The sequence below is a fragment of the Podarcis bocagei genome, assembly GCF_964188305.1.
Source record: "Podarcis bocagei genome assembly, chromosome: 9".
NCBI classification, from domain to species: domain Eukaryota; kingdom Metazoa; phylum Chordata; class Lepidosauria; order Squamata; family Lacertidae; genus Podarcis; species Podarcis bocagei.
In genome coordinates, this window is record NC_138134.1 from 43,390,167 (window position 1) to 43,408,591 (window position 18,425).

Sequence of the window (18,425 nt, forward strand, 5' to 3'; positions counted from 1 at the left end):
GAGCAACAAATGTATTTTTAGAACCATCAGACTTTACTTCTGGTAAAGTTAACACTTTCCAAAAACGTATTAAGTTCATATTAAACAAGAAATTAACATCTCATGTTCTACACTCTTCCGCAGCCTCAAAAGGTTTTGTACTTTGTTAAAGTACAAGGCACGTACAAAGTCTTTTCCTTCAAAACACAGCAGATGTACTCCCTGAAATAATTTTAAAATCCTCAAAGCAATTAAAAATACTACAAACTTTGCATTTTTTTTACTTAATTCCCACCCCCTACAAGACCATGCACATTTGGAAAAATGATTTAACAAGCACATTAAAGTGACTTTTAAATATATGTACCTGTAATGCAAATATATTGAGTTTGAGTATTTCTTATCCCGGATTACATTGTTAGCACATTGGATTTTCATTTATTTTCAGGTTACCAACTCCAGAGTCTTTGAGGATTTATAGATTTATGGACAAATTAACCCCACCGCAAACACTGCTGGGGTTGAGTAACCATCTCTTTTTCAAAGAATAATTATTCTTCCATCAAGGGATTTGGGATTACATATTGCAAGTGCTTTTTACTAGTTCATCTAGTGTCATAAAAATCTTCTAACTCCTCTTTTGGAAGAATATCTTTCCATAAAAACAAGTGAATTTAAGAGGTAGATTTCTCCATGATGCACTTATTTATTTCAAATAAAAAAAGAGAGTTCTCTTTAGAACAAAGATCACATCTTGAAAAAAAAGCTTAGTACATTATTTAATACAGTTCAGTAAGAACAGTCCTAAGCAGTATCAGGAGCTGTTTGGAAACCAATGCATTTGATGCTCTCTTCCTAGAACACTAGTCTGCCAAGAGTGCTAAATCCGCCTCCACCACCTCCGCCAGTTGGCCCACAGCTTCCTGGGGGGTCATTGTCATCAAATCCATTTGGCCGAAAGGAGCACGAAGCTGCAGCTGCTTGAAGGGCCTGTGTTCGAGCGCTAAGCTCCTGCTCCTGAAACAGACAAATAAACCTAGTTATGAACATTTAAGCTAATTTCAGAGTAAGGGGGGGGCACGGAAATTTACATTTGGCACAGCTACACCAGTTTTGTTCAGCAGTGCTGCAGAATGCTCAAGCAGAAACTCAAAAGCAGAAGCAAGTAACAGAAGCACCTGCTAACACTATACAGCAGAGATTATAATCATCATCAATTAATTAAATTTATATACTGCCCTTCATCCAAAGATCATGTGGTAGTTTACCATGTAAATAATTTAAGATTGTCCGTAACTTAAATGCTTTAAGTGGCAGGCATCATTAAAGGAATGAAAGCTAAATCAATTGTTACTTTTGCCTCCCCAAAATTACTTTCTTAAAAATTGTGCCAATAGATTTTGCAGACATTATGCAGTCATGTGCTTTGAAAAACAGAAGAGACATTTAGCTGGGGCCACAGTACATTGCCTTGCATGCTAGAGGTGCCAGAATTAATCTCTGCCATCAACCAAGGGGATGCAGATAGCAGACCTGGGAAGACAGACAGACAGACACAAAGACACACACCTACCTGGAGGGCTGCTACTCGGTATATACAAAAGCTGCTTCTTGTGAAGCAGCCCGAGGACACCCAAAGCTATTTCAATCACATATTCAAACACTGCCCCACAAATTTAAGCGCTACAAACTTTTAAAATGAACCCAAAGATATAATTCTTACAATCCTAGCAAGATCATGAAAGCTGTAGAATGACTTCAAAAAATACAGGTTGTATAATTTCAGTTCTCTTGCACATACTGGGCTGATTAAAGCCTCAATACAATTCCCAGGCGATGATATTGCAATGACTGTTTCATGGTGTACACCAATGGTGTTCATTAAACTACTAGGAGCTATTAAGTTCATCAAGTACAAGTGTTGCAGGAATTCTGTCTAGTTCTTTAGTAATCGTACTTGAGCAATGTTGAGTTTTGATGTTGCTTGAGGGAAAAATGAGCAGCTGAATCCAAATCTGCATGTACACCATAGGTTTCATCATAAAATCTGATAAGGCTGAAGCCAACTCCTTATCAGTGTAAACTTGCTTCTGCAACCATGTTTAGCCAATAAAAAGTTGAAGGCATACTAATATTAGACCTAGCATTTATCCCAAAAGGTTTTAGAAGGCTGCGGTGTGTGTCACAAAATAGCCAATCGTTTAAGGAATACATTTTAAAAAGGAATAAATTCCCCTCAAAAGTTCAAAAATCTCCCTATTAAGCTCCACTATAAAATGTTACCTGTGCAAAATGGGTTTTTGAACGACATGTTTATGCAAATCAACTGAGTAATTCTATGGTTATGAAATTAAATGAGTTAACTAAGCGGCATCTACAGATCAGAAACTATTTAATGCTGGCACATCAAGGGTGGGGAGAATATGGCTCTTTAGATATTGCTGGACTCTTAACTCCTATCTACCCCAGCCACCATAGTCAATAGTCATGGGTAAGGGAAGCTGCAGTACACTAGCATCTAAGGCCACAGATTCCCCATCCCTACGATACAGACTTCAGAAAGTTTAACAAAAATTATGGCTGTAACTTGTGAAGGATGAAGTGGTGCAGACTCTTTCAATGAAACACATTTGTGTTTGTTCCTTTCCTTTGCGCTTGTTTAGAAAACATTAAACCACATTCATTTTTGCATCACAACTCGAGGTTACTTCGCGTTGTTAAGATAGTCATACAGCAAACTGAACTGCCGGATATTCCAGCTTTTCTCAACTAAATAAAATTCAAGTTGCATTCTACAAAAATAATGCTTGGAAGCTTTTAAACACCTCCTTACTTAATGAACAAAGATTCATCCTTGAATTTTCAGTGAAAGCCATTTTCCCCCCAATTCTTCACAGAAAACACCTGGTACTGCAACTACATTGTTCTGTACAACGTATCATCAGAGCTACATGTCTGCAAAATATTCACACTGAATGTCACATAGCATTCTTGTGGAAAGTATAATAATAGCCTACACAACTGAAAGATCTACTAGGTAAAGGCTCAGTTCAGACATCACACTCAAACATGGCTAAGGAACCATAATAATGTTGGGTGAGATGTCTGAACTAGACAAGCCAGCTTGCAAACTTGACAAGCCAAAAAACAATCTGAAGTGAGTTGCCAAACCATTGTGTGAAGAGATGTCAGCACTGTGCTCTTACCTCCAGAAGTGCTGCCCCATGTAGATGGAAGGGATCCAGCAGCTCAAAACCATGCAAAGTCTCTTGTATTTGTCTGCAAGCGACAGTCTTGGACTTATAACTATAGCTAGATGCCTGCATTAAGCTTTTATAGTACAATCATATACATGTCCACTAGGAAGCAGTATGTCCCACTGAGTTCAGCGGTTACTACAATGTTAAGTGGGTATAGGATTACAGTCTTAAGCCAGCTGATCACATTAGCAATGTTTACACCTTACCTGCAAATATAGCTTATTGTCTTTTGTAATGGCATCCATAAGATCTTTCTGCAGAGGGGGATCTCCATTGACCCAGAGCCCATTGGTTGATTTAGCGCTGAGTGTACTTGTACTGTTCTGTTTTTTGTAAACCAGCACATAAGCAGTGTCCTTGGGGAATCTGCTCGTAATTTTCTGGACTGACTGAAATGAGGTAAATGTCACTCGGCTATCGTTAAATAAAAACCATTCCTTTGACACCTCATTTTCATCCAGTTCCTTTTCAGCGGCTGCAACGGGAGCCTCTCCAGCCATCAAGTTGCTTTGTGGATAAGCTAAAGCCAGACTTTGGGTTTGATCACAAGATCCTAATGAAGGCCCTGAACTGGCAACGTTTCGGGCGTAAGAATAATAATGCCCACTTTCAGATGATATGCCAGAATGCACAACTACAGAACTTATAACATAAGGGACTAGTTGAGGGCAACACACTTCTTCAGCACCAGAAGGCTTGAGTTTTTTAGCTAGATTCTCACCAGTGTCAGAAAATTCAACACCCATAGACCACACGCCCGATACAGGACTTAAGGGTGAGGCAGTTCTTTTGACAGGTAACTCCAGAACAAGCGGCAAAGACACATTGTCTAAGATTTTGCGCCTAATGTGACATTTCGGGTCGTATGAAAACCTTAGGAGAGTAAGAATGAGGTATTCTGGCTCCTCCACAATTTGCATAGTTTTTTCCGCATTCTGTAGAGAGGCACATTTTTCACAATAATATTTGTTATCCCCTTTAAGAACCTCGGGTGCCAGAAAATAATTCAGCAAGTCTGTAACTGAGGGAGTAGCTTCACTGACGTGTTTCCGCAAACTATCCCTGTTCTCAGCCTTGCATGGAAAAGGATCTTTAGTGTTTTCACAGTTTGAATCAATGGGAGGGTCTTTTGAGGTCCCATCATTTGTGACCATTTCACAGCAATCGCCAACTGCTAAACCATCAGCTGCTGTTTCTGCCACAGGACTGAATGCCCTAGTACTGACTTGTTCCATGCAGTCATCTTTTCCTTCAGGTGAATTTTCTGTACTTGGTGGGTCAACGTTTTCTAAGAATATAGGAGGACAGAAAGCAAGTGAAAGATCTGTGAAGGCTTCTTCTTTGTAAGAAGTACTTTTGCAGTTCAAACAACATATGCTTGTTTGCAGTTTCCCCCGAAACATTTTCTCTATTAATGTTCTTTCCTCTCTGCAAGGTTGTTTGGTAATCAGCTGCGTTTTGCTGGACAACTCCTGGACGACAGACTCTTCATTCATATCTTCTGAAACCTTTCCCAGAGAAAGGGCTTTCAAGGTCCTCTCTTCTTCATGCAGCCTAAGGAGGAGAAATCAAATGAGATTATTTTTTTCCATACCAATTTCTCTTCACTGATTAAAGCATCACTGTTTCAGTTTATTTGTTTGTGTCTCTAAGGGACGCAGGTGGCGCTGTGGGTTAAACCACTGAGCCTAGGGCTTGCCGATCAGAAGGTCGGCGGTTCGAATCCCCGTGGAGTGAGCTCCCATTGCTCGTCCCTGCTCCTGCCAACTTAGCAGTTCGAAAGCACGTCTAAGTGCAAGTAGATAAATTGGTACCGCTCTGGCGGGAAGGTAAACGGCGTTTCCATGCACTGCTCTGGTTTGCCAGAAGTGGCTTAGTCACGCTGGCCACATGACCCAGAAGCTATACGCCAGCTCCCTCAGCCAATAATGCGAGATGAGCAGCACAGCCCCAGAGTCAGCCACGACTGGACCTAATGGTCAGGGGTCGTTTTACCTTTATCTTATATGTGTCTCTCACATACAAATAACTGTTGGTACCAGCCTTATGATTTACTTTTTACCCTTAATGGAACTTGATTAAGGAAGGAAACTGGAGAATTATTTAGTATATTACATTAAAAAGTTTCCTGCATAAAAAAAAAATCACTTGCAAGGATTCAAGAGTTTTCTAGAACAGACATAACTGCTGATTGTAAGCCAAGTTGAATGTCTTACTGGAAAAAAAGGTTAGACTACAGATGTAAACACCAATGGCATGCATGCATGTTGGCGTTAAGAAGGGTAGTCAGTCATTTTGGCTTTGCAACTGCATGCTAATTAAAGAGACCAAACAGAACCTAGATCCCCCCCCCCCCAAGCAGCAGTTCTCCACCACAGATATTCAGGGCCACATTCAATTAAACTAAGCAAGTCACCCTTGTGCAACAGGGTTGCTCCTCCTCCTAATCAGGAGACCCTCCAGATCCAGGGGGGGGGGGAGGAGACAGGAGCAGTGTTTGAAATTCTCCAGGCGCATTTTGCATCTGGCTATTGACCACTTGCTACCAAGTGAAGATGCCCAGGTGCCAGGATGGTGCCTGTCGTCTCCACCATCTGGAGGTGCATGCCTGGGGATCCTTGGATCTTGATTGTTTTCCCACACTAGCAACACATCCTGTATAATGCTATCTGTTATATTTTATCTGCACAATCAGAACAAATTTCAAGAACTCAAATGACATATTGAAAAATATGTTTGAGCCATTTGGCCCCAAAATGGCAAGTAGGCATTCCATTTTGGCGACTGTAACCCTGGTTTAAGGAGCCATTTGGCGTCTAGCTTATATATCTGTGTTTCTAACACTGGACGGGAGAGCATGTCATTTCGCAAGCAGAGATGCTTGCACTGAAGGAATGATCATAATACTGTGACACTGAATTCCTCCCTCAGTTCTGAATCCTTGAAGATTGGGAATACTGTTATACCTTGCAATTTTAGGTAAAACTCTAGCACAAAAGAACTTAGAAATCTGTGATGGTATCTCTGGTTATTTTTCTCTGGTCAACAATGCAGATTTCAGAGCACCATACCTATCTAGCAGGAACCGGAGATACTCAGAGCAGTCTTGCTGGGACCTAGGGGTGAACCAGGGTGGCCTGGAAGCCTCAAAGAAAATCCGAGGAGCATAGGCTTCTCTCTGTATCAGGAAGCAAGCAAAATCAAGTGAAATGCAAAGTAATGACACCACTCTATGAAGCATTCCTTAATTTCTGCATTGGGACGCTCAAATGAACAGATTGCAAGTGCATGCAAGTATGACAGAATAAATCTCAGATATAAAAAACATACACAGGTCTAGTGCACATAGTTGTACCTTCAAATCGATCTCTTACATAAAAATAATCTAGAACTTAAACAAATCTTTTTTCCTACAAAATATGCAAGTAGACAAACGGCTTAAAGCTAGAAAAGTTATATGGGTGTAGCAAGAATATGGACTACTTCATCCCTTTTCCCCAATCTTCTCGGTGCCTTATGTACAGTGTTTTTTTTAGTTGTACACAGCAGCCATACTTGGATGCTCATTTGTGACTTCACAAAGCAAGGTCTGAGAAGCTGGGGGGAAATGTCTGAAACTGGTGACAATAAAAAATTGCTACTCTGAAAATCTCAACTATGTTGGCTAGATTTTAACTATTCTGCACAGGTTTTTGCAACATAAAATTTCACTCGTGGAAAACAAGGCTATTCTTTTCTTTTGGCTTAGAAAAGATGAGAATATTCAAATAATCTATATGAACTATAAATGTATTTTTGTCTAGGTACATTCTGGTAGAACATTTAGACAGATGCAAGTTTTGGATATTATAGCTACAATATTCAGAAAATTAAAAGAGTTACACACACCTGAGTATGAGCCAAAAATGCAAATAGATGTTGCAACTTTCTCATTAATGTATTGCACCCATTTAGATTTAAAGATAATACGTGCCTCCTGAAACTGCAAAAGAGAAAGAGATGAGATGACAATGGTTTCATGTTTCATCATTTACACAGTGTTCTGATGGCGCAGAACAGATTTATCTGACATTAGCTTTGGTCAGTGTTTGCTTTTGTAATGCAGAATGGTCTGAAGGACCCAGCACACTATGGGCAATATCCAACACTAGTCCTACTAGAGTTGTTACAATGAAATCAGTGAAATCTTTTTATTCCACTGATTTAAAGTGGTCAACTCCAAGTATGACTTAGTCAGATTATTAACCATTATTCATACAACACATACCTTATTTTAATTCAAACTGGATTTTTAAAAAAAATTATAGAAGGTGATAGTCTAAAAAAAAGTGTGCATTTTTCAAAAAACTCCTAATTGGTGGTTTTCTTTGAGTGCATAAACATCTATCAGGGAACGAAGTAAACAATATTTTATTGCCACGATGACTTATGTAAATGGAATAATTTTTACCAATATTAACATGAATACATGATGACATGCAGGATATAATGTGAACTCCAATATATTTGAGCCCAATGTTTGGTTAAGGAAAACTAATTTAGGCCACTGGGCCAATTTTGCCAGGTTACCTAGTTCTTCACTGGCAATATCAAAACCATAATGATGTGATCCATGAATTATTTTTTTAAAAAAGTTCTTTAGTACAAACGAATACCTGGGATTCCTCACAAGTTTAAACTTACTCTGTAGCCATGAATAATGCCTGAATCACACTGTTCATATAACATGTATTTCCTAAGTTAATCAGACCAGTCTTTCCTGTTTCAGATTTTCCAGAAAATCTAGACAGACAAGATTGCAAGGAACTGGATTGAGATGTCCAGGCACTCTGATTCAGTATCATTTTAATTTTCTCTTCACTGGGTTTGGGAAGGTCCTACAAGAAGGGAAAATTCAACACTGAGCAGTGAACAGCAACAACTTTAAGCACTTGTTTTCACAACAATATCTACAACAGTCACCCACATTGTCCTCACAACTCAGGCTCTTGGCTCATGGTAATGCTGAAAAAATACCACAGTTGTCTTTGTGAGAACTGACAGTACAGTTGTTTGGCCAGCCATCAAAGATTCACTGTGAATGCACAGCCAAGAAAAATTACTAGAGGCTGTGTCTTATCAACTCTAAAGATACTGTCAAATCAGAGACTTGTAGGTAATTTTTGATCTGTTCCTGCTATTTCTTTGCCACAAAGAGTGCCTCTTAAGCTGTAAAGTGTAGCAAAAACACTTGACAGCCTCTGTTCACCATAAGATGCATTTTTTAAAAATGATACCCCGACAAAAGATACAACAGTCAAAGCCAAATATACTGCTGTGTGTTTTCTGCCTTTATGGAAGGAATTGTTCCACATCTTATGACAATGGTGTCACTATATATATATTGATTTGATCTGAATGAAAAGTGGCATAGAAATACAATAAATCAAATAAAAGTCAATGTATACATTCTTCCACAATGCACAACACAAAGGCAATAGAAACAACATTTCTGATCAGGAAATATCTTGGTCATTTCAAACCATTTCCACTATCACTGAGTTAATACATGGTGACTTTTCCCTTCGATAATCACCAATAATCTTCAGTAACTCTTATGAAAATGCTCCCATGAAGTAAGGGTGCATATTACCATATTCTGCTTTTTAGTGCTTTTCTGGATTAAGCAACCAGAGATCTTATTTTATTTTTTCACATCTTCCTAGCCAGTGATTTTTCTAGTTCTACAATATAATCCAATTTTTCCCCTCAATCAAAAAATGGCCCAAATTCACTACAGAGCATCAAGACCACCCCTCGTTTTCAACCTGTAGCATTTAATTTATTTGCATTACCTTGATAGCTTCTAAAATAGGTTCATAGAGTTCTGGGAATCCAGAGTAATGATACATCATACAGTGTATTAGCTCACTCAGCTGTCCCAAGAATGTTGCACTGGAGGCAAGGCCATTGATTTTGAAAGATTTTACCAGCTTGTCCACATGAGGAACAATCTAATGTTAAGAGAAAAAGACCAAAGCATTTGCCCAAGTTCATCTGAAAAACTATGCTATTCATATCTACTTGAATGCAATAAATGACTGATAACCATTTTAATAGTAAGGAGCAAAAGTTGTAACAGAAAACCCACAACTCTATTAAGATACATAAATCAGGATAGACAGCAACATTGCATTAGTAATGCATTGTTCTTCTAAATCAGCCTTCCCCAACCTGCTGCCTTTCAACAATTTTGGACAACAAAACCCCAAACAGCTGAAGAACAAATTTGGGGAAGGCTGTTCTAAATTATTATGAATGAATGGCCTGCATTGTTTACTGTCACCCTGATAATGTACAAGCTGTTCCGTATTCTATGGATTTATCTTGGTATTAGCTTGTAGCTCCATCGAGTGTGGCTCACCTCCATCTTGCCCATAAATTCAAAATTAAAAGGAATTCACAATCAAAACAGTATGAATTAGAAAACTCTAGAAAAGCCTGTATTCAACAACTTTTTAAGCAGGCTAGCTGCATCTTTGACTCCCAACAGAATTTTAGAAACATCTTTATTGAATTATGTGCCTTCATGTTACTATTTAAATAAGAGGTGTTTAACCCCCCAGTTTGAAGGCCTGATCTGCCCCCCCCCAGCAATTCTGGCCCCTCTTGAGACCCCACAGATTTTGTTGGTGGCAGCAGGAAAAAAGACACAGTGCTAGGGTGGGTGGAGTTGAGGACCCTGATGTCCCCTACCTCTAATCTGATGGGTGCATAATCTCCCTCCCTCAGATGATGTAGAAAAATTAGCTGAGATGGTTGTGTGCCTGTGTGTAGCCTGCACATTCAAGACTGTGGAGTAGCCGCTGGCATGAAGAGCTCAGAGGCCAACTGTGAATTTGGCCCTTAATACAGACTGTAGGGGTTTAAAACATAACTGAACATCATGAACTGGCAGGAACGTTGAAGCATCTTGTGTGGCAGTGGCTCTGTCTAACTCCCCTTGCCAAGTACTCGTGTACGGGTAAGCGTACAAGGAGTTCTCACAATTCTTAATATCTAGTTCTGTTTGTTTTAAAACTTGTTTTGTACAATACATCTTCAGTACAGACTAGGATAAAATTGAAGTTGCAGTACATGATATAACTAGAAGGATAGACCTTATTATCTGCAGTACAGATGTGAAGTTGGTTATTATGGCTGGTTTACAACAAGCCACAAGACATTCACCCTCCAGTATGAACACAAGACTGCAGTCTAGGTTTTACAAAGAAAGCTATGAAAGTTGTTTGTAAGCAGTATGTTTAAAGCTCAGACAAATGAAAACTTACCAAGTGAAAAGCCTCTGGAGAATGCTGAAAACTAAGCAACATGTGAGAAAGGACAGCCAAAGCACCAGGTCTCACAAGAGGAAACCAAAGTCGATTAAAAACCTTCAAAAAAAACCAAACACATCAGAATTGAGATATTCTTCAGTTTTCATTCTGTATTACACAATATTCACACCAGTCTGGAATAAGCAGGAAAGCTGTTCTACAAAAGCAACCATACCTACCATTTCAATCTTAAGCAAAGTAACATCAATAAGGATAGTAAACTTCTGGACTGCAGCCAGCCCTTTCAAGAGCGCTATGACCCAGGTCTCCACATGCTGAGCCAATGGCCAGGACAGCCATTCAATCATTCTGAAAAAAGATGGGGTGCTTGTTAGTATTTCAGCCAAAAAAGAAGTTCTAATTATTTAATTGCCCCACAGTTTGTGTTGGTTTTCATATTATGGCCATCACATTAAGTTACACTGAGAGTCATGGCACTGCATAATTCTCTAGCCTTTGCAAACAACTCAAACTGCAGTACACCACCACTTACAAAATAAGAATTTTTTTCATCAAGCTAACCGGAGCTTTTTCGTTTGGAGTGCTGTGTGGAATACTGTTGTACATGTGCCATGAATGCAGATCAATGCTTTTATCCCCCCCCCCCATTTTCTGCCATTCTGTAAACATTTACCAATAAATGTCATAGCCAACCAGTGGTCTTTATTAAACACTATCCTCATGTCCAAAGTTTTCAAATAAAACATTTATGGCAGAGATCTGAATTAAAAGAAGCAAGATCTTGATGTAATGGTTTCTTTTTTTCCGACTGGTCCTTGCACAATGCTAAGATATGCTAGGAAACCAAAACATTTAATGTAACATTTAATTTTCTATCAGAAAGGGAAAAAAAACCTCTGTGGAGAAGCAGCAAGCGCATATCCCTCACTAGTACAACCAACAGCCAACAAACAAGGTGACCCAGCAATCCTTCGAGTCTGTGATGCCTGCATTTAGCAATAGAAAGCAGAGATGTTGCTGCCCTTAGTAACTAATGACTTGGCTCAAAATATGAACCTTAGTGACTCACGGTACTCACTTTCAAAACAAACTGAGTATACAACCCCCAACTCAGAAATAAGCTTCTTCTTTCCAACCTTATGATATCTATGTTTTTGCGAAAATGACATTTCTCAGAATTCTAGGTGCCTAGAAGAAGAGAAAAATAGACACCACAATTTCTTTCTCTAGTGCCAAGGTGGAGGAAGACGAGGAAGGAGAAATATTTCTCCCACCACCATAGCAGGAGCCAGATAAAGGATGTTGGAACTAACCAGGATGGGAACAGTTTTTTGGGGGAGAGATGGGGAAAATAACTTTTTCCAAGCATCTTGCACCTTTGCTCATAACTGCTGCTCCCAACCAAATCAAGCCAGGGAGAGCTCACCCATGTTTAGCTGAAAACCCTGTAAGAGACTGTGAATGCATAAAGGATGACAGGATCTGCCAAGCAATTACCGTTTCTTCCAGCTCACCTAGATGCCGTATTTTGTTATTGTTGATATTACCTATCCTCATATTAGTTCAAGAGGTAAAAGAGCAGCCAACTTCTCTTTTTACTCTTCATCTAGCTGACAAATATAAATGACTGCAGTTGTCAGCTAGAAAGAAAAGGCAGGTGAAGCTGGCTGCCTCAGAAAGATTTCACTAACAGATGATGTATTTATCCTGTAGCCATGGGACTTGTCTCTTATGGTCTATAAGAGTTGTCAGCACTAAAATTTAACGTGATAGGCAAATAAGATTTGTATGTGGGCTAGTAAAATACTGTGTGTGTTAGCTAGAAAACATTGAGCACTTATTTGCAAGGCTATGTAAGTTTTAAAATCTATGGCCCACAAAGGTATAGGAATTTAAACAATCAAAACCAAATAAATCATTTTCAGGAAAAAGGAAAAAGAACAAGTTAGATCCCTAGGTTTACTTAGCAGCCTACCATATATGTGTTGATTGACATGTTTGTTTGTCAGAAACTGTTGTTATTAACCATATGCATGTAGTGAAAACTTGCAGCCAGCACCATAATCTCCAAAGGCCCCAGAACGGCTACTAATAGGCTTAATGAATTCAGCCATTTGTTTGTTCTTAGCAATGTACCATCTTCTTCATTTCTATTTATTGCCCTTTTTCAACACTTCATATCCTAGACTGCTCTCCAGAATTTGATTTATTACATTTGCAGATTTCTAAATGCTGGATGTTACAACCATTGTCAATATTTGGAAAATACAGATAATCTGATGCTTAAGATTTCAGTAGCAGTTAGCTCTTCTTTATAAGAAGAATGACTTAGATCCAGAGATAAACCTCCTCAAACAATAAGACTTTCCTGCCTGTTATATATTGGAGTCCCCTGAAAAGAAACTCCTAAAGATCAGGGGACATTACAAAATGGGACTGAATGTGGTGCAGGGGACTGAAACAGAAAGGATAGAATTGCCAGAAACCCCTGAATGAAAGCACCTTTGTATAAATGGTACTGAGATTATACTCAGCATCACCACATGCCCCAAACAATGCATTCTGCAACTCAAGATAGATTCACATAGTGCTACTTTTGTCCTCTAAATGTCCAGCTAGGTTGTACAAAAATGTATAAAATTGTTTTATCTCAATGAATGTACATGATCTAATGCATGCTTCATTGGAAGTAAATACCACTGAAGTCAATGGGACTTGCTCCCAAACAAATGCACATAGATTGCAGCTTTCATGCTGCTGGAGTATAACCCATGTTCAAAATCACCTATTTTTAAATAGCAGCAAATTTTACCCATAAACTTTTATCCAAAGGTCAGTAATTACTACTTGCTTCACAAAAGCTTACTAAATACTTACTAACCAAGAAGAACAAGTTTATGCTGCTGAAAAGAAACAATATCTAACTTATTAGACAAGGTCAGGTTCTTTGGTGGAAACTGTTTTTACTTTAAAAGGCAGATTGCTCTATTAGGATACCATAATAAGTTCTTTGTCAATGATTAAACTGTACCACTACAGATTTTCCTGAGTCACAATTTCCAATTTTTAAAGATTTCATTTGGTTAAAAAATGTGTTAATGGCATTACTGTTTTTATGGCTGCAATATCTGGCATCAGGGTTTGCATCCCTGATGAATCAGACAATAAAAACACACAACACAAATGCATGTTTATTTTTAGTACAAATATTTACAAAAAACATGGATGGCATGCCGGAACTTAGTAGAGACATTTTTCCTCCTCTCACAAAAGAAGGAACGCCTCTTCTAAGACTGTGCTTGCCACAACAGTGTCTAAAACATAGTCAAAAAACATTTTTTCCCCTCTTCAGAAAGTGTATTGTTCGTTTACCAATTTATGCAGATTGAATCTATCCATTAAAACTCACATGATCAAACAGCTATGAGGTTTTCAATTTGGGTAATGTTGTCATGCTCTTTTCTAACACAAAGACTATACCTGCACAAAGCTTGAGTCATACTTGCGTCTTTTACATTTGGATCTGTGGTAAGGCTTCCGATGAGCACTGTTATCATCTGTAATGGGATATGCTGCACAAGACTTGCCAAGGCAACTGAGGGTTCAAAATCTACAATAGACAAATACGCAAGAAAGAAGTTTTATGCTTTGCTTGTACTCTTTTTCCTACTGAATTCTGAAATACATTTCAAGAATATATTAAAGTTCTATTACAACAGATTATTCCAGTTCTAAGCAACATCTTAATCCATTCCAATATGTTTTTGTAAATTAAGTCCAGCAGAAGAATTTCTTCCTTTGGTCTGTCTTAGTATTTTCTAGAATGTTAAGTGATCAAACAAGAAGGAAACTGTTAGGATATTTCCGTTCCACCTTAAAAGGGAGCAGGCTGTGAGTCACAGAGTCTGCATATTTCCTGTTCACAGGATGTTTATGTTTCCTATTGCTTTCGTTTTTCTCTGTGTCGTAGACACTGATGCAGGCAGCCATGTCTTTCTTTGGTCTGATCAACGCTGAATAAAACTTGTAAATAATGCTCTCCTGCGTGCAACTTCTGCTGTGAATTATCTGCTGATAGAGTGTGCATGAGCTCTAGAATGTGGCAAGCTTGTTTCTAAAAACTCATGTCGCTAATTGCTGATACTGCGTGCCTACGGGAGATCGATGGATCGTCCGGCAGACGGCTTGGGGCCATGATGGACTTTATCTCCCTGGCAGTATCCCAACAGAAAATTGGGTAGTCCCCCACTTTCATCTCTTTGGGAGTAGTCTATCTTTATGTACCACATATATAGCAACTTTTTGAATTCCAGAAATGTGTTGCTCATGAACAGAGCACAAACACATGTAGGAAAGTTAATAGCCAAATAGTTAATATTCTGGAACTGCGGAAACATATGAAAAGCCTCTGCTGGATTAGGCCAGTGGTCCATCTAGTCCAGTATTCTGCTCTCACAATAGCCAGCCAGATGCCTACAGGAAGCATGAAAGCAGGACCTGAGCACAACAGCGCTCTCCCCGTTTAAGATTCCCAGGAAGTGGCATTCAGAGGCATGTCACCTCCAACAAGGGAGGTAGAACATAAAGCATTGTGGCTAGCAGCCATTAATATCCCCTCTGAATCTGTCTAAACCTCTTTGAAAGCTCTCAAAGTTGGAGGTCATCTCTACTTGTGGGAGCAACACTTCATAGTTTAACTATGCACTGTATGAAGTAATGTTTTATAAGAATGTAAGAAAGATAGTAAATTAGTTCACTCTCTAGAGCAGTACAAACTGAAATATTTGTGATGCAAATTACTCTAATTTCTCTAGGAAAATTTCCAGGAAATTCACATTAATCAGATTAAACTAATACTGAAAATGTTTAAGTTAATAGTGTTATCCCCAATATCTGTTTCAGTTACAGTTATAACTTATTTTTTTATACTTCAGCATGCTGTAAGGTTAGCACAAGCCACTCTATGGCTTCAGCCGAGTTTCAAAGTTATCTAAAAGTAACCAAACAGCTAACCAAAGACAAAGCCTTTCTCTCTGCAAGAGTTGTCAAGGAAGAGACTCAAGCTGCTCTCTGAGTTCTGTCCAAACTTGGCTAAATATTAAGCACCAAATGCACAATGATTTTTGGCCCAAGAGGGAAGGACTACAAGGAAGATGTGGCTCCCTGATCTAATAGCTAGTATGTCATGGGAACTTTGCTTTTTAAAACTTAAAGGTAAAGGTACCCCTGCCCGTTACGGGCCAGTCTTGACAGACTCTGGGGTTTGCGCGCCCATCTCACTCTATAGGCCGTGGGCCAGCGCTGTCCGGAGACACTTCCGGGTCACGTGGCCAGCGTGACAAAGCTGCATCTGGCGAGCCAGTGCAGCACACGGAACGCCGTTTACCTTCCCGCTGGTAAGCGGTACCTATTTATCTACTTGCACCCAGGGGTGCTTTCGAACTGCTAGGTTGGCAGGCGCTGGGACCGAGCAGCGGAAGCGCACCCCGCCGCGGGGATTCGAACCGCTGACCTTTCGATCGGCAAGCCCTAGGCGCTGAGGCTTTTACCCACAGCGCCACCCGCGTCCCCAAAACTTACCTACTTTGAAAAAGGTTGCATAAATTTTAAGTGCTTTACTTAGTACTTTATCTACACTTCTTTGCTGCCTTACACTTTGGCCCAATACAAATGTTACCTTTGAAACGCAGGAGCAATGAGCTTTTCCAGAAAAATGTGCAAACAAGAACCACACGAGAACTGAAGATAAAGCCATGACTTGCTTGCATCACCACTCCTTTAACTAATGCAACCACAGAGCTTTGTTCTTGTTTACACATGTTGCCAGAGCTGCCTAGGATGACATTGGGGGGAATGCTGCTCATGTTGTACAGTAGTACCTCGAGTTAGAGATGCTTCAGGTTACAGACTCCGCTAACCCAGAAACAGTACCTCAGGTTAAGAACTTTGTTTCAGGATGAGAACAGAAATCACGTGGCGGCGACGCGGCAGGCTCCATTAGCTAAAGTTTCAGGTTAAGAACGGACCTCCTGAAAGAATTAAGTTCTTAACCCGAGGTTCCACTGTACAAGGAGAACATTTGGCGATGCCTGTATGGGTGACAGCACAAGCCTACTTTTTGCTCTTCCTAAGGTGATACCTCTGCAAACCCCAGAGGGGCACTGAAGCCAAGCGAAACAGCAACTCACCGGTGGAGGAGATGATGGCGAAGAGCTCCTGCAAGGAGGGCAGCAGCGTGTCGGGCTCTGCCTTCCAGATGCTGCGCAGGAGGCCGCTGACTTGGGTGACCTGGGAGACGTAGAGGCGCAGCTCGGCCTCGCGGGTGCCCTGCGTCTGGAAGTGGGCGATGCTGCGCACCAGCTGCTGGCAGAAGGAGAGCGCGGGCTTCCTGCCGCGGGGCAGGCACTGCGGGAAGTCGCTGAGGAGCTGGCAGAGGCGAGCGCACAGCGGCGCCGGCGGCCTCTCGCTCACCAGGCGCAGCGCTTCCCCTTGAAGCAGCGCGAAGAGCTCCAGCACCGCCGGGCAGCTGATGAGCAGGCGCAGCCCCACCTGGATGTAGTCCAGCACGGCCGGGTCCAGGCTAGGCCCCAGGCCGGGAGCCACGGCGGGAAGAGGCGACGGCGGCGGCAGCGCCGGGTCTCCCCCCTGGAGCAAGGCCAGCACCAGCCCGCGCGTGAAGAAGGCCTCGAAGTCGTCGCGGTGGTGGCGGGCGTAGGCCTCGAGCACCTGCCGCCCCACCTGGCGCTGGAACTGGTCGGGGCCCTGGAGGATGAGGCGGGTGCTGAGCGAGAACATGGCCCGGCACTCGGGCGCGCTCTGAGGCGTCTCGGCCGACTCCACCACGCGCCGCACGATCACGCGCTTCAGCGGCAGCGGGTGCGAGGAGCTCACCAGGCCCTCCAGGATCTTGTCCATGGCGAGCGCCGGCCCACCATCGGGCGACCAGGCCCCGCCGGCCCTTCTCTTCCGCCGCCCCCCTCGTCACCCCCCCGGCCGGCAGCGGCGCCTCAACATCGGCCCCAGCCCGCCTTTCTCGGCAGGTTTCGAAACACCGGTACCTCAGAGGCCCCGGACGCCGGGAAGCATCTGACCCGGAAGCGACGGAGCGGCGCACAGTCACGCCAGGCAGGAAGTGGAATTACTCGGAACGCACATAAACAACCGGCGGAGCGCTCGTTTTTTCTCCGTAAGCCCTAGCAACGCGCATGCGCCCATTCCGCCGCGGAGGGCGTGCTGCGGCCCTTGCGCTGCAGCCCAATCACAGAGCTCGTGGAGGTAGAGAGGCGGGGCCGCGCGATAAAAGAGGGAGGGGCGAAACCTGAGGAGGAGGAGTTGTTGAAGGGGCGGGGCTCTGCTGGTCACTTGAAATGGTTGGTGGTCTGTCAAACGCTTTCGCGCCTCTTCTCTAAAGCAGCTCATCGCGGAGAATTAAAGCAGGGGCTCAGGACTCAGAAACAGCTCTCTGGTGGGCTGTATGGTACTTCAGACAGCAAAGGTCTGGTCTGGTTTGTTTTGTTTTGAACGCTCTCCTGTGTGCAGCACTCCTCTCAAGTGGAAAATTAGCCCAACAGGGAGAGTTGGGTTTTCTACCTTAGGGGATATGGGGATTTCTACCTTAAGAAGATGAAAACTGCCCTGGATCAGACCAAAGGCCTGTCAAGTCAAGCATTCTGTTCTCCACAGCAAATAAGAGATGGTTGCAATAGCCCCTCCCTCTCGTATTCCTCAGGGGCAGCTTGTCTCAAAGGCTTCTTCCTCCATTGGAGGCTTCTTAGTGGAATAAGGAGAAAGGGGGGTTGGGGGGTTGCCCTCCCCTTGAAGTCTCCTTATACCTGCCCATAATCTGTTTCAAAGCATTGAGAGACCCTTT

The 18,425-nt window shown here is 41.7% G+C and overlaps 1 protein-coding gene across 2 annotated transcripts; it reads right to left on the minus strand.

The window, feature by feature from the left end:
- Positions 1 to 12: 12 nt before the first annotated feature.
- Positions 13 to 17,604, minus strand: USP38 (ubiquitin specific peptidase 38). Of its 2 annotated transcripts, XM_081208350.1 has the most exons (10): positions 16,744 to 17,604; positions 14,036 to 14,165; positions 10,774 to 10,903; positions 10,550 to 10,651; positions 9,074 to 9,232; positions 7,923 to 8,116; positions 7,128 to 7,221; positions 6,311 to 6,417; positions 3,446 to 4,793; positions 13 to 996 (listed from the first exon to the last, which is right to left on the minus strand). In XM_081208350.1, the coding sequence occupies exons 1-10, from the start codon at positions 17,468 to 17,470 to the stop codon at positions 835 to 837; spliced, it is 3,153 nt and encodes a 1,050-aa protein (XP_081064476.1). In that variant the 5' UTR covers positions 17,471 to 17,604; the 3' UTR covers positions 13 to 834. The 2 variants fall into 2 exon arrangements, with proteins under 2 accessions (XP_081064476.1, XP_081064477.1); XM_081208351.1 differs by lacking the exon at positions 10,550 to 10,651.
- Between the last annotated feature and the right edge of the window lie 821 nt (positions 17,605 to 18,425).

Bases quoted from the DNA above. Each gene is read 5' to 3' on its own strand.
- USP38 (XM_081208350.1), bottom strand. From the start codon at position 17,470: ATGGACAAGATCCTGGAGGGCCTGGTGAGCTCCTCGCACCCGCTGCCG. The intron at 8,117-9,073 runs GTAATGCAAATA...CCCTTCTTGTAG, and splicing joins CTATTTTAGAAGCTATCAAG to GACCTTCCCAAACCCAGTGA. The intron at 4,794-6,310 runs GTATGGTGCTCT...TCTCCTCCTTAG, and splicing joins CTCCGGTTCCTGCTAGATAG to GCTGCATGAAGAAGAGAGGA.